The 15855-nt window shown below is 37.5% G+C and overlaps 1 protein-coding gene across 3 annotated transcripts in view; it reads right to left on the bottom strand.

Moving 5' to 3' along the window:
• The window catches only part of mob2b (MOB kinase activator 2b), a 40870-nt gene that overhangs the window by 9206 nt on the left and 15809 nt on the right, over positions 1 to 15855 (bottom strand). The window contains exon 1 of one of the 3 annotated variants that reach the window (XM_057348495.1): positions 6942 to 7096. The exons of 1 other annotated variant lie outside the window; for it this stretch is intronic. In XM_057348495.1, the coding sequence (XP_057204478.1) occupies positions 6942 to 7018 (77 nt within the window). In that variant the 5' untranslated portion in view covers positions 7019 to 7096. Of the gene's footprint in view, positions 1 to 4369; positions 4622 to 6941; positions 7097 to 15855 lie in introns of those variants that run through there. One more of the 3 variants, XM_057348494.1, reaches the window with a different exon arrangement.

Genomic DNA, 15855 nt, shown 5'->3' with positions numbered 1-15855 from the left:
AATTCATACAAAGCGGACAGAGAACAAAATTAGTTTTCCAAGTCAATTTTTAACTAACTGGTTCAAACTGAACCATCTATAACATGTCCAAGCATATCAACACCCTCTCAAGACAGAAATCTTAATAAATATGAAAAAAAAGGAAAACAACTATACTCGTAAGCAAAACCATTTTGCCACTGACACAAGCACTCAGACCCGGCCGATCCATTCCACACTAATGCGATTTTGTTAGAAACACATATTTTTCTCTCCGTTTTGTCCTTTTGTCCACAATGAGAAGGCGTTTTTGTCAACGAAAACCGAGCTTTTCGAAAACACACTCGAAAGTGGATAAATTTGAAAACGCCGTTTTCACGTTGTAGTGTGGATGCAGAAAATGGAGGGGTTTAAAAACGATGACACGTTTTTCGTCATGTGACGCAGTTGTTTCGGCTTCTCTCCTGTTTGATAGCATTAATGTCTGTTCATGCATACTTTAGATTGCATTTTAGGAGACGGAATATTTAATCACTCGCAGTTATTGTTTGGCAGTGGAGCGCGAGATAAGTTTTACTTTCGTAGATTTATAGTCTTTATTACCTGCAGCAACATCAAGTTACCTCATTGTCCGTCTATTTAAAAAAACTGCGTCTTTGCTCCACATTGTCGCGACATAATAAGGCAGAAAGTAAATAAATGCCTGACAGAAATGAAATATGCTGACGTGTCTTAGGTTTTACTAATGGGCAGTACATAGATGTAAGCATTTTCAGACGATTCAGTGTGGATGGGCAGCGTTTGGGAAACACTTGAAAACACGAGTGTGGACGAAGAGCGTTTTGAAAAAGAAAACTCCGTTTTCAAATGAAAACGCACTAGTGTGCAGAGGCTTTCTCCTCAGATTTAAAAAGAAGAGTTTTTCCACTGAACAGGAAAGCACAATAAGCAATTAGTAGATAATTAGTAACACATTTTCCACAAAATTCTAATCCTAAAGTTACGCAGTTCATTTGTACAATACATTCTAATATATTGTAATTTCCTGTATTCATAAACTGTACTGTTCATAGGTTTTCAGTTTTTTACCCAGTACTCAGCATTCCTGAAAAAGCCTCTTTTAATGTCAGAAGATTCCTGCTTTACCAGAAACAGACATGCCTCTTAAAGGGACAGTTCACCCAAAAATGAAAATTCTGTCCACATTTACTCACCTTCGAGTTATTCCAAATCTGTGTAAGTTTCTTTGTTCAGGTGAGCCCCCCATTGACTCCCATAGTAGGAAAAATAACTTTGTTCTGTTGAACATAAAAGAAGACATTTTGAAAAATGTAGGACAGCAAACAGTCCTGGGGCACTTTTAACTACCATTGTAATTTTTCCTACTATGGGAGGCAAAATCTGTCTGGTTATACGCATTCTTCCAAATATCTTTCTCTGTGTTCATCAGAACAAAGAACTTATACAGATTTGGAACAACTCAAAGGTGAGTAAATGAAGACAGAATTTTCATTTTTGGGTGAAGTATCCCTTTAACCTTAACGACTGCTTATAAAAATCCTTCGAAGCATTTGGTCGAGCAAATAAAAAGGATAAAATTGAAAAGTCACTTTCCTACAAGAAATACAGAGAACCAAGGAACACAATACAGTGTAATACAATCAACCCTCTGATGGTTAAATACCCACAGCAGGCCGAGTGCAGTACAACCACAAGTGCTAGTATACAGAGCAAAATTTAATTTGAATGAAGAAGCAGTTATTGCACAGCATCCATGACTCTACTGCCCAATTCAACCACCGTATCTGCTTACTGTGGTCGGATTACTGACCTGGCGGCATTTTACTCCATTTAAGGTTAATAAAAGAGGGTGGAGAACGTCAGACCATAAAGATACTGGCACAGATGTTTTCTTTTCCTCAGAATAGTCTAAGCCATGCCAGTGGGTTGCAGAAAGGTGAAATGATGCAATGTACATGCTTAATAGCTGCAGTCTACTTGCTTTCTGAATCTAAAATGAACTACAGACCGCCAAAAGAAAGTTGTAGATTGCAGCTTGTTCCTCAGTGGATACTACAAAATCCCTAAACTAACCCCACCCCTCAAAAAATTATAAAATAAAAACAAAAAAATCCCAAACATTTAACTCTTAAAATCACTTCTTTATGGTATAAAACTTTTTTATCTCAGCGAATGTTGTTTGGCAAAAAAGTAGAATCGACATGCCTTGTGCATTATGGGCCAGACATGTTCAAAGACATTTCACCAACATTGCTGACGCTTTTTCTTACTTTTTTTTAATCAAGACGAAGAAAAAACTAATTCCTACGCTTGTATATGCATTAAGTAACTTAAAAAAAAAATGACAACCCTCTAAAGCTAACATATAGAATGTTGATGTTTGATTTTCATATGTTGACAAGTATGTGTGTGTGTGTGTGTAGTTTAAATTAAACTGCAAAAATCTGAACCACCTCTTAGGCAGAATGTTAACTATTTTAGCTATTCAAAAATAGTAGCATGCTACGCATGAGCTGACCTTTAAGTTCCAAAACGAAGTAAAAAATGCAAACACATTGATATCCTGACAGAAAGGGTAAAAATACAAAAAGCAAAATGAATAATAAAAAAATTACACTTAACATACCTAACACTTTGGCTAAATTTACAATATATACATTAAAAAAAAAAGATGTTTTAAGAATTGCTTTGCTAACTGTCAGCTGGGTTTACTTAGAAAGCCATCCTTTTGCTCTGTCAGACGCCTTAACAGTCAAACAGTTTAAAATTAGCAAGTCTTTACATATTTTGCTTAAGGAGCCGATCCCGACATATTAATAAATATAGGAGACCGAGTTTAGCATGCGAGCTAAAGAAACACTATTTTGTGAGTGACTCCAGACTGGCTGACCAGCCACCAATGCGTCATGGCATTGAAACTGCCATTTAAATGACTATTTTAGAAACAAGAAATTATCCCTTTCTCTGCAAAGCCACAGTCTGTGGGAACACACAGCCAGTAAGACTGTTTTTAGAGACTAAGATTAGATGGACAACGTACAGCTCCTACCTGTACTACTATTAAGGAAAACAGCATTTTAATTCACCTGTTATGAATGTCTAGTAGTTTAAAGAAACATTATTTAAAGTCTGCAATGTTGATATATACACATTACACATACACGTGTATGAAAGGAGTCTAGAACTGCATTCCGGGGCGTCTTTACACATACACACACACGGACACACAACAAACAACACACATATTCACCTAAAATAAATGGACTGCAAGAGCTGGGGAAGAATTAACGGCATTTATCGGGTACTTCATAATCCCCGGCGTTATCAAGTGTCTGTGAAAGACTGTTGGGAATGTTATTAATAATAAAATGAATATAACCGATTATGTATACTATATGCAGGGGTCCATCATATCATGAGAAATACGCTAATGACATAATTGATAGGTGGTTATATCTTCCCCATAACAGTCCCTATTTACATACGTTTGTACATGGGCCAACAGACCCTTAAGGTTGTTAAATGATTAACTGATAGGAAAGGAAGAGCAGTGTTCCTCTAGTAGGTGACTTTACAGTTTACCTGAGGCCACAGTCCATCTTCTCAATCTCTATCCACTGTGGCCATAAATATTAATAAATACGTTATAAGCCAACACAGTAATACAGTTGAACCAAAACCTCACAGTAGCCTCTTTAACCTCCAGAGAGCTGTAAATCACAATCACACTCTCTCTGTAAAAACGTAAATAATACAAGTTTAAAGACAAAGCCTTTGACATTTTATGCATGCACAAAATAAATATTTAAATACAGTGGGTTCACTTAAGTCTGTGACAAGACAGAAAATCTAAGACATGGATACTGTAGAGCTCCAACGCATGCTACGTTTTTAAATGTAGTTTTAAAATTCATGACGCAAAATTTAGAAGGGCTATTCATGATTTTACATTATTTTCCTCATGTTCTCTGTATTGTACAAAATGTCAGATTTGCCTGCTTCCGTTGAAGCACACACGATGCTTTTTAGAGCATTCTCAAACCATGCATCACAAATGCTGTCTAGGTAACTTGGGCAGCTCACGAGGTTTTGACACACGGCCTGCTACCCCAGTGAAGGACCACCGGTACAAGAATAACACTGTTATTTACCGCAACAATTCCTCTATGAGGACATCGCACGAGGAGATATGATCACAGCTTTGAACACGCACACTGAAGCGCGCGGTCATAAAGTTCAACATTGGTGGAAACTTCCATTCTGTCAACGGACTCGCGCACATTCCTCTGGCAAATTTAGACTCGCGTCTGACGCACACGTCACGCACTGTGGAAGACTTGAGTAAAAAATCGTTACAGCAGACAGTTACCTCAAAACTTTCCCGACCGCCTGAAGCACCCTTTTACAGCTCAGACCGTTTTTAGGGGACCTCGGCGATATCGCGCTCTCGCCGCTTACGCTGTGATCTCCGACCATGTTGTCAAACTCCCGGTGTCAACGGTGGTAAAGGACCCGTCCGTGAACGCGATCATCGGTTCTGATCAACTGAATCCAGATTCTGCTGTAGTGCTGCTGCACGCAACACAGTCACGCTGCTGTGTTTCTCTCTCAGCCCAACTTCCAGCCAACGGCAGAGCGGGTGGGCGGGGCCGAGGTGAAACATTAGGAATGTGAAAAAAGAACTCCATCCTCCCCATGTGACTCGCACTGTACACTGGAGATGTGCTTGATTGAATTGTGTACAGCATTCTTGCATTTCCCCCTAAAACAGTCTCACAGTTGACACTTACACAGTGGAACAGACTTTTAATACTCAAAAAGTTGTGTTGTGTATACTTTTATAAAACTAACTGTTGCATTCTTTTTTTAGGTATACATGATCTATAGCTTTTCTCCAAAGCAAAAACATAAAAAATTTAAAGGGACATTACATACATTTTATTATGTATTGTCTATTATGCAACATTAACTTTTTTGTCAACAAGTTTTATCTAAATGCATCATGAGACTATTTTTTTCAGCATTTTAAATCAATCAACGTTTACCTTTACAAGACGTACAATATGAAAAATTAAAGTTATTTCTTTTTTCTTTTTTAACGCCATGTCAGCTTCTATGGCTATGTTCATGCAGAGAGGCGAGTTTAAAAAAAATATTAAAAAGTATTCATTTGCTAAAACTCTAAGACTACATTTGGATTAACTTGATGAAAAACCTTCCAAAAGTTTAAACTGAATAAACCAAGTTCCTCACAGGGCTAGAAATAATACAGTCTATGCTTAACGGATCGTGCGTTCTGATGAACACTTTGGGGGGTTTTCTCCTGATAATAAAGACTTGTTTGTAAGTTTTCAGTGACGAGATCGTGTGTAATTGACTTGATGTCTATCAATTATTATGAGGTCATATAAGCTCCATGTATAACTTGACAATGCTGTTACAGTAGTTTTTTCTGTTATGACAAAGTAATGTACATTGGAACAACGGACTTGAATTTTCCTGTAAAGCTTGCAGGCATGTTCAGACTTGACACTGGACGGTCGGTCTGGCCTCAAGACTAGTATTTTCGTCATCTCTTAACAGCATGCCAAGACAGACAACACATGGTGGAGACTCACAGGCTGCATGCATGGGCCCTCTTTAGAAATTCAGTTTATATATACATAGGTTATATATATATATATATATATATATATATATATCAGAGTGTGAATAAATAAACACAGAGAATATATATAAAACCACCATAGCACCTACACATCCTCCTGTTTTTAGGTCTCCGCAAAACATATTAAAAAAGGTCACAAGGCTCAATGGGTTCTTTTGCTTTATCAACCACCCCATTACTTTATGGGTTCGGTTCTTCTACCAAACACCAGCACAAGGCATCAATCATTACTGTATGAGCATTAAAAGGTCAGCGTGAAATAAGTGCTGGAAAAAAATCAGAAGACAGACTGCAAAAAGTGCTTTCTAAATTGAGGTCTGGACGTCAGGTTATACGTGGGAGTGATGAAAATAATGAGGGGCTGTGTAAGCGGACAGGACGGGTGGGAGTAGATGGGTCTAACACTGACTTAGAGCCTTCACAGACTCAGGGTCCAAAAAAATCAGGGGCAGGGAGGTAGACCGAGGCGAAACAGAGATTTCTTTCATTGCCTCTACAGGTGAAAGAAAATGAGAAGCTTGCTTGCGAAAGCATTGACGCAAAAGCGTGGATGGCATACGGGCCGAATGTTTTCTTAGTAACTCTAATGCTTTAGGAATTTGAGATAACTCCCTGCCTTTAGTCCACCAAAAATATCTTGATTGGATATTTTTAGTCAAAAAGGATGTTTAATTCTGACGCAGTAGAAAATCGTATAAGGACAGGGCAATCAAGAGCAATAGATTTAAAGGAATAGTAGTATACACCTTAAAAAAATCATTTAGTCATCCTCATGTGATTCTAACTCAGTATTGAAGCACAAAAGGTAATGCGAGACAATGCTCAAGCTGCTCAAGCAGCTTGTTCATATGAAAGTGGATAGTGATTTTTACCACCAAGCCCTAAAACTAACAATTAAAACAGTCCATACAACTAACAGTGCTATTTGCTAAGCATGGTGTGAGGACCAGAGCAGAATTTAACTTGTTACTTAACAAACCTTTTACACAAAGTTATGGCATGACTTGTACTGTAACACTTATATACAACTATGGCAAAACAAAACTAAACAAAACTACCATTTTCTCTCACTGTATAGAAAAATAGAGGAACATTTTTAATATGAGCGAACTATTATTTTTACAACAAAAGAGGAACCTGTAAAAATACACAACTAAATCTATAGCATTGTTAACATAGTGTCTAAAAGAGCTGACCCCACTGAAACCAAAATTTTCAGCAGGACAAATTCTCCTTTGCAAACATGCACGCATGTATGAACAAAACTTAGTACCTGTGGAAGATGTTCCAGAGGCGACCACGAGGGTTATCAGGTAAATCAACCGCTGGATCTTCCTCGGTCTCCGCCATGTTGAATAGCCCTCAGAACATTCCTCTAACACGGAACAAGAGGTTTCTCACCCTACCTTTCTTAAGACTTTGTCAAAAATAAACACAGTGGCAAACATCAACACAGTCTGTCAAACCAGCAATACGTTCTCTGAGAACTACACAGCGCTGGGGTAAAAGTGTTTGCTGTGGTCTCTGGATAAGTTCCTGTCTTGTCTGGTGGAGCTGATAAGAAGGCCTATAGGCAGCCAAAACCATGTAGATTACCATGCCCTTGACTAGATGATGAAGAGTCAATGTTGCACTCCGCCCAACATGCAACATGATGGACAGCAATATCCAACCGAGGAACAACAAAGTGCGCAAAAGTTCTGTTGAGGGTCAGCAGTTTTTCAGACACTTGAAGGAGAAACAAGAAAACTGTGAAACTGTAATTGCAAGGTTTACCACAGTTGCTATACTCTGAGGTTTGACTGGAGATGAATGAATATTTGGCAATGGCAACAAATTATTTCACAACAAGATCCATTAGGTAATGCAATAGTTAATATGAAACAGCTAATAATCTTTGTTAATATCAATTTCTACGTACACTACCGGTCAAATGTTTAGGATCACTTGAAAAAAATGTTTCTCATGATCTTAGAAATCTATTATTCTGAAGGTGTGCATTTTAATGCTTGAAATCAATTTTGTAGACAAAAATATAATTGTGCCAAAATATTAATTTATTTGATTAGAAAAACAAATTTGATTAGTTTTTATGGATTATTTGGAACAAATAATAACTCAAAAGCAGTCAATAAGAGTCCAGCTAGATGGACATTCCTTCAGTGCTGTATAAAAAGTAGGGGTGTAATGGTTCTCGGTAAAAAATTGAACAGCACGGTTCTCCACCAACGGAAGACGCATTTATAATATGGTTCGTTAAAAATGATAATGCATAAAACAGACTGACAAAGTTCAGCTAATGTATGTTTGTCGATCGATACACATTTAATACCTACAACAAATCAAATAACGTAGACAAATTTCAAAAGGATTGACGTATGCTGTAATATGACCAGTCATTTATGCTTTCATCACCCGGGTGTTGTGAGCGCGCGAGTGCAGGTGAGACCTGAACAGCAGATGTTGCTGTTTAAACTAAACTCATTCAAGCCTTGCCAATTTAAACATTTAAGTGCAAGATGATGCACAAGAAAACTCGCTTGCGTGCTGTGAGAAGATCCGAAGCGCGCATAAGGAAAGTCTTGAGACATGGCGCAAATATTGAGTTGTCTTTGAAGCGCTTAAACGGACAAATTCACACACGAAGTAGGTCAACATGCCCCTCTTGTCGACTACCTTAACAAACATAGTAGGTTATGTCTTAAGTGAACGGACAAAACAGACGAAAAACAACGCATGTGTACAGCATCAGTGTACTGGATCGGTTTCATTCCTCTTAAAGTGACAGCAGCATATTCCTGCTGTCTGTTAAAAGTCAAGGAAATCACTCACTGCTTGTGACTCAATAGCTTCTGTAATTTCAATTATGATTCATCTTTATTTAATTTGTACATATGCAATGTTATGTTTTATTTGATTACGTTAATCCATTTCTAGCTTGAAAGGTATACAGTATACACAGTATCTTATTTTATTTTCTGCTTTGCTCTGTTGTTTTATTGGTGCTGTTACTTGTAGCTTGATTATTTGTTCCTTTTTTATTTGTCAGTAGTCCCTTTTCCCTGAACATAGCACAAACCGAACCGAAACCGTGACCCTAAAACCGTGACACAAACCGAACCGTGAGTAATTTGAACCGTTACACCCCTAATAAAAAGCTTTCCAGGTAGAGACCTGAATGATAAAATGCGAAGTTCACGATTCTAGTCAAAGTGTGGCTACTTTAAAGATGCTAAAATATAACAAGAGTTCATATATTTTATATGCTTTTAGTCACAACATAATTGCCACAGCTACATTTGTGATATTTCATGGTTTTGATGGGTTTATTATTATTATAAACAGTGAAAAAATATGAATAAAGAGTGATCATAAACTTTTGACCGATAGGGTATATTAATATATTTCCCACAAATCTCTAATTGCAACCATTGTATTACAAAGTTCATGACCCAATGCATTTACTTATTAACCAGTTGAACCCCATTGTAGCGTTAGCGAACATTGTTGTGTAACATTGTTCTAAAATCACTAGTACATATTTTGTGAATTATATAACATGTCCCTTACTGTTGTGGGAATATTTGGGGTTAGAGTTTGTCTTTTGAGGGTCTGTACTTTCACTACTTCCTGTTCCTTAAGAAAAAGAACAGCAGGAATGTGCCAATACATTGTTTGGGCCCCACGGAGCCATTTCCCGATACTCTTGCAAGAACACGAACAGCTTTCCTGTGTTTATGTGCTGCCTCAATAAGACGCAGCCAAGCCTTTCTGTTTGATGGTAAGCCTCAAGCACCTTCCTCAAATATTATTGTTAATGAAACGGGTGTTATATGCTGTCTGGGAATGGGATGGTTTACTGAAGGAGATTAGGCTGATGGGATGGCGCACCTGTGTATCGAGGATCTATTTGATTCTAAATAACTTGAAACGTGATTCAAAGTTTATATATAGCAATACTTTCAAAATTTCTGTTTTACTGAAAATGTATAAACTCCACAGTGGGCGTGTAGCCATAGTAAAACCAATGTACCTTAGTAAAAATGTATTTTATTAGGGAGCATGAAATCAAAATAAACTCAATTTACATTCCTCAGATACCACATTTCTAATTCTTAATGTGCTTGAGTACACAAACACTACCACAACTAATAAGGAATATTCCTTTAGCTTTCCTGTGGCTCAGTGGTTAGAGCATGGCGCTAGTAACGCCAAGGTCATGGGTTCGATATCTGGGGATTGCACATTGTCAGAAACAAATGTGTAGTAGAGTGTAATGTAAATCGCTTTGGATAAAAGCGTCCGCCAAATGCATAAATGTAAATATTTCACAAATGAAATTAAAATGACCTAGCGCACCCTTTTTTAAAGCTCTAAAGAGTGCATCCATCCATCACAAAAGTAATCCATAGGGGTTTAATGTCTTCAAAAAGCAAGATATGTTTGCCAGTAAAAATGTTTACGAGCTTATTTAGAGAGCTATTCATTGCATTCGAATGTAAACGTGACACACGACTGAGGTGCACCCAAAATGGCGAAAATTTATCTTAACTTCAAATCTCATTGGTTCATGCACATTTCATCATATGTGGTTAGTCATGAGACATGCAAGAACTAAATAGATTTAAAATTATCGACCCGTCACCATATCTGTATTTAGCGTTCGGATGTGCTTTTATTGGTTTCAATTTCCATAAATAAGCTCAAAATATTGCTTTCTGACATATAAGGTTTTGTTTAAGAGGATATTTATTAACCCACTGGAGTCATTTGGATTACTTTTATGATCCATGTATGTGATTTTGCAGCTTCAACATTTTGGATCTAAATATGTAAGGTATATAGACCACTTACGATGAAGCAAACAACACTGGTTTAACGCTGGTCCAGAAGAACTTCCTGTTTCACTACACAAACGATTAACGATTAAACAAAATACAACCACTAGAATATTTATAACAGATTTAAAATGTTAAACAAATACCTTTAGGATTTAATAATATTGGTAATAAATAGAATAAATACTTCTGGTCCAAAGTTTACATCTAGCAGAGTGGTCCATAAAGTAATAAATATTACTTTAAATAGGGAATTAACAGTATCAAAATATCACTGTACGGTAATACCTTGGTATAACGTCCACGGTACAATATTTATTGCAATATTTAAAATGACAAATGATGACCTTGAAACGTGCCATAAGCATCCTCTTTTCCTTATCCTCTAATCATAACTGTTGCTTAGAGGTATGAGTTAAAGTATGAGATGGGTCAAATTACCTAAAAATTTATTTTATAAAATAAAATAATTGCACCAGATAGACCTTGACAAAGGTAACGTCTATTATTTTTTCTAACATTCTATATGGGCGTTTTCACACATAAGGGTTTGTTTCGGAACCTGGTGCGTTTTCTCTCTTGGTTCGATTCATTTAGGCATATGTGAACACGGCAATCACGCTAGGATCTGCCCCAAAACAATCGCTCGTCTTGGCCCGATTGCAAACGAACTCTGGAGCGGTTCGGTAGACGTGTGAAAGCCATCCGACCCAACGGACCAACGAACCAGACTGTATTACAATGTATGATGGGTAATTATGTAAAGTTGCGTGACGCAAAAGGGATTGTTTTGCTAATGGCTCCCTGTAACAATGTTCAAAGTAAGGAAGGAAGGAGGCGGGAACCGTCGAACGTTAAACCAAACTTTTAATAAAATAAACAAACAAAACGAAAGTAAAGTGCTGACAGCTCCTTCACAGTCGACTGCCGGCCACACAAACACAATAAAACATAACATAAAATCAAGGCCTGGTTCTCTCTCATCCTTCTCCTCCTTTTATGCTTCCCGAGCTCCGCCGTGAGAGACGCGCAACGCGCAGCTGACGCTCATTATCACTCGCGTTACAGGCCGGAAAATAAACAGATGCACTCTGACCAATCGAAGGAGAGTTTACACGCACGTGACTTTTATTAACAAAGTTTGGTCCGTTCGGAAATATTGCCTTGTGAATGCGAACCGAACTAAAATAAATTTCAATATTGTAGCGATTTAACCCCCAGTTTCGGAACAAAGCAATCAATACACAGGTGTGAAAACGCCCTATGTTAGGCCCGGAAGACCTATCGTTTCATACAGTCATGTGACCACAATAATATTGAGACAATTGTGCTATTGCGATAAAAGGATATCGATAATATTGTTACATCCCTCATTTTAAATAATTAACAAAAGTAAGTTCAGCCGAAGAAAGGAAGTTTAGATCCGGGATGGCATGAAAGCTAATAAATTATGCGGTTTCATTTTGGGAGAACTATTCTGTTAAGCAGAGGCGAGCTACAACCTGAAGAATTTATCAAGAGTAAATTTCCAGGGAAAAGTTTTTTTTTTTTTTACCGTTTCCTGGCAGTCCATCAGAGAGATCTCATCAGGAAGTTATGCAACTGTCTAGGTACTTTCAACGTCTATCAATAGCTGCAAAGCAACACCCATGGGTGTAGCTGGATGTTCTCTTACTGTGCAACACAGAGCACAGATACTGTACAATACCACATTACAGTAGTTACTGTTTGGGCTGTAATACAGTGTTTCTGTTTTATACGTAAACCAAACCTTATCTAATCACTGAATAGGACCACAACACCAAGCATCAATGAAGCTACATGAAAACAACAAATTATTTCTTTTGAATGTAGCACAGATTCTAACACAATCAAAACAATTAGTCAGAATATCAATGAATAATCAGTGGGGAAAGTTGGCAAGGCAGTTGTTTCCACTACATCCAACAGTCTTAACACAGACTTATACACACTTGTAGCTCAGTTCACAAAAACAATCCAATTAAGATCATTAATATCACCGTCTGTATTGATTAGACTCAAACGCCTATGTGGTTATAGCAAAAGTTTTATGCAGATCTTTGTGAAACAAATTAAACAAACTTAAATATTACAGTATGGTACATATGTGTTGAGCTATTGCAACAGTCAATTTCAAAAAGTCCAACTCAAAGAAAATAACCTTTCAGCTTTAAAAGAAATCCATGAAAGTACAAAAAGGTTTTTCTGGAGGTGTTGGATTTTTAATACTTATTATAAAGGAGCTCTGAATATGGGACACACAGCTCACTTTGTTCTCACAAGTGAAAGGGAGAGGATGAGGTTTAGAGGTGTGGGCTCAGAAAGAGCTCCACCCAGACCAACTCACTGCACTATAAAACTAAACATGGCCAATTTTAGCATCAGCACATCCCAAACACCCACTGGAAAGACGTCTACACTGACTGGCAAGGAACTGCAAGAACTGAGCACTGACGTGCAGAAATCTGATTGGTTGAATGGAAGAAAAATCTTAGATAACTCAGCAGCCCTGCAAATGAACCTAAATTGAATATCGGTCAGGGATGTTGTTTAACTTTGCTGCAGATTATTTTAGACAAAACATGATATGAATCAAACCATCAGCCCATCTCTGGGTCTCGGCTAGCACGTCTCTCATTCTCAGTTTATAACGACACAGATTCCAAAAATAAACCCATGTTAATGAATTCCACACCCTGGAAAACAACAGAGATGATTTGACTACAGTGCGCACACTTTGTGGTCCACTTAGTCAGAAGAAATATGATTTTGAAGAGATGCAAAGTGATAGCGTCTTCACATCAACACTAAAACATTTTTGCACAAAAATTTTTTTTGATTAATCATTTTAAATTCTAAAAGAAAATCACAATGGATTCTGATTGAGGTATATAATATGAGTGCAGGTCTTTTGACCAGGCACGTAGTAGAGCTTAAACTAGAAAACTACGAAGCTTTAACGTATAGCTTCATAACTGCAGTGGAAACAAAAAAACAAATTCTAAATCTGCTTTATAGCATGGCGCTAGCAACGCCAAGGTCATGGGTTTGATCCCAGGGATTGCACATACTTAAAAAAAACTAATGTATAGTACAATGCAACTCGCTTTGGATAAAAGCGTCTGCCAAATGCATCAACAAAAAAAAATTCAGCTGCTAATACTTCTGTCCCACTTTGATGACATCACTGGAGAGGTCAATGGCTGCACACTGCACAAAAGAGTAAGACGCCTCTCTGAATTTATGCTGACAGAATTTAGATATGACAAATGAGCTTCAGTGGTCATTCTCCCAGAATGCTTAGCGGCTCTTCATTTCCATAACATTGAGAGGAGCATCCTTCATCCTGATATAAAATCTCTCTGCACTTCATCCATCATTCCTGCATTATGATTCTCTAAATGCTGATCTAGGTTTTGAATCTTCATGGCTGTATGGCATACAGCCATACAGTGTATGCTGAGTATTTTATCAGAATGTAAGGCTTTCTGAGAATGAAAGGCAAACCCCATGAAATCAGTATTAAAAGCTCTGTAATATTATACAGATTATATTTAATCTGGGATAGAATGCAAATGCACATATACAAAAAATACATGTTTGGTGTCTTTTTAAACGCTCTCATTGCTCCCCAAAAATCTCACAGGGAGGGAAGTGTAAGGCCTCCCTGTTTCACCCCCTTCCTGCCATCATGACGCGCCCACTCCAAAGCCACAGCGGAAAAGATGCAGCCTTTTATCAGCAGTTTGGCTTGTTTGAACAAGCAGCATGCATTTTTAAAAGAACTGTAATTACTTACCACCATGAAAATAAAAAACAAATGTTACAAACTATATTATAAATATGCACCCTGTGACAAGTAAACCCAGGGCTCATTTCGCTTATTTTCACAGAATGATAACTACCAAACCAACATATGGAAGAATGTGGGTAAGAGTTTCTATACCCAAAAGGGCAAAGATTATGTCTCAATGTTAGAGCGCCATCTGCTGGGTAGGGCCCAAAGTACATCTGCTCACAGCAAAGTTGTTGGAAACTGTAGGAAAATATCTCGTGGTTTTCCTCATCCATGTACAGGTCTGTTAGGAATGGCATACTCTCATTCTGTTTTGTACATTGTGCACAATATGCTCGATTTTATACTACATACTGCCAAAATGAATACATAAAGTATCTCACAATGCAGAGTGGTTGACTTGAGCCTCCATTTCAAAATGCAAAAGACCAAAGATAAAAAATTAAGCTTACAATATACTGAGGTCATGTCACGTGACATATTGCTTGAAACGGTCTCATTAATTTTACATTACTATTATCAAATAAATTATTAAATAAGCATTATACTATTATTATAAAAATTACTGTATATGAGAAAGCCTGAATTGGTAAATTATCTTGTTAGACTCATCGATTGAATCAATTGGATGCTGGACGTGATGCTGTCTGCTGTGTCATTAATTCAAGGTAACTGACCAAAAGCAAAGCAACAGCACTGAAACCTGCACCGACCTGAAAGCCTTTTATATAGCTTGAAGCTGTACGAATCGAGCCAACTGTAAAACACGTGTTGGGAAACACCAACAGCCAATGACGTTCCAAACCCTATTAACAGCCAATCAGCGATGACTTCTCTTCCTTTCTGGCAGGTGGCTGAGGGCATGTTGCCGAGACAAAAGCACAAGAGACTGTGTAGATATATTCCTAAATAGCAAAACAAGCTGAACTTGAACAGGGCGAGGACACCATATGTGTCTTAGCATGCCCAGACAGGAGCAGGGAGTGTTTATGGTGGAATATCAGAAATAACAACGACACTAAATGCAAATTAAGCATATCATTTTGATAGAATAATTTAGGATAAGGTTAGGTTTCCTGTATGTCTGCAAGATACATTGAAATTAATGAAACCGCAATTTGCATACCGCAAAATGTATAATAATTAGAGATGCATAATAATCGGTATCGGTCGAAAAAAGGCAAATAGTTTAAAAACAGCAGATTATCAGGGCCGATATATCCAGTCAATCAAAAGCGGGAAGGAAAATGCATTGAATTTGTACTCTGTATATAGAACATTTTAAAAAACATCACCAGTTTGTTAATAGTCATTAAATGAATTAACATTCGGAAAGTTAAGAAATATTCATTTAATCGTCAGAATCGGTATCAACATCGGCAGATATCACTCAGAATAATCGGCTATCGGTCTCGGTGCATCTCTAATTATAACTGGATGATTTAATACTTAATACAAAAAGTCATAGCTTCATGAATCAAAAACAAATGTATGCCTTGGGGAATGCCAAGAAAAGCATGAATACGACCACT

This window comes from Triplophysa rosa, linkage group LG12 (assembly GCF_024868665.1).
Source record: "Triplophysa rosa linkage group LG12, Trosa_1v2, whole genome shotgun sequence".
Classification (NCBI taxonomy): Eukaryota; Metazoa; Chordata; class Actinopteri; order Cypriniformes; family Nemacheilidae; genus Triplophysa; species Triplophysa rosa.
The sequence above is the reverse complement of the archived record's forward strand: the minus strand, read 5'-3'. Positions and strand labels throughout refer to the sequence as shown.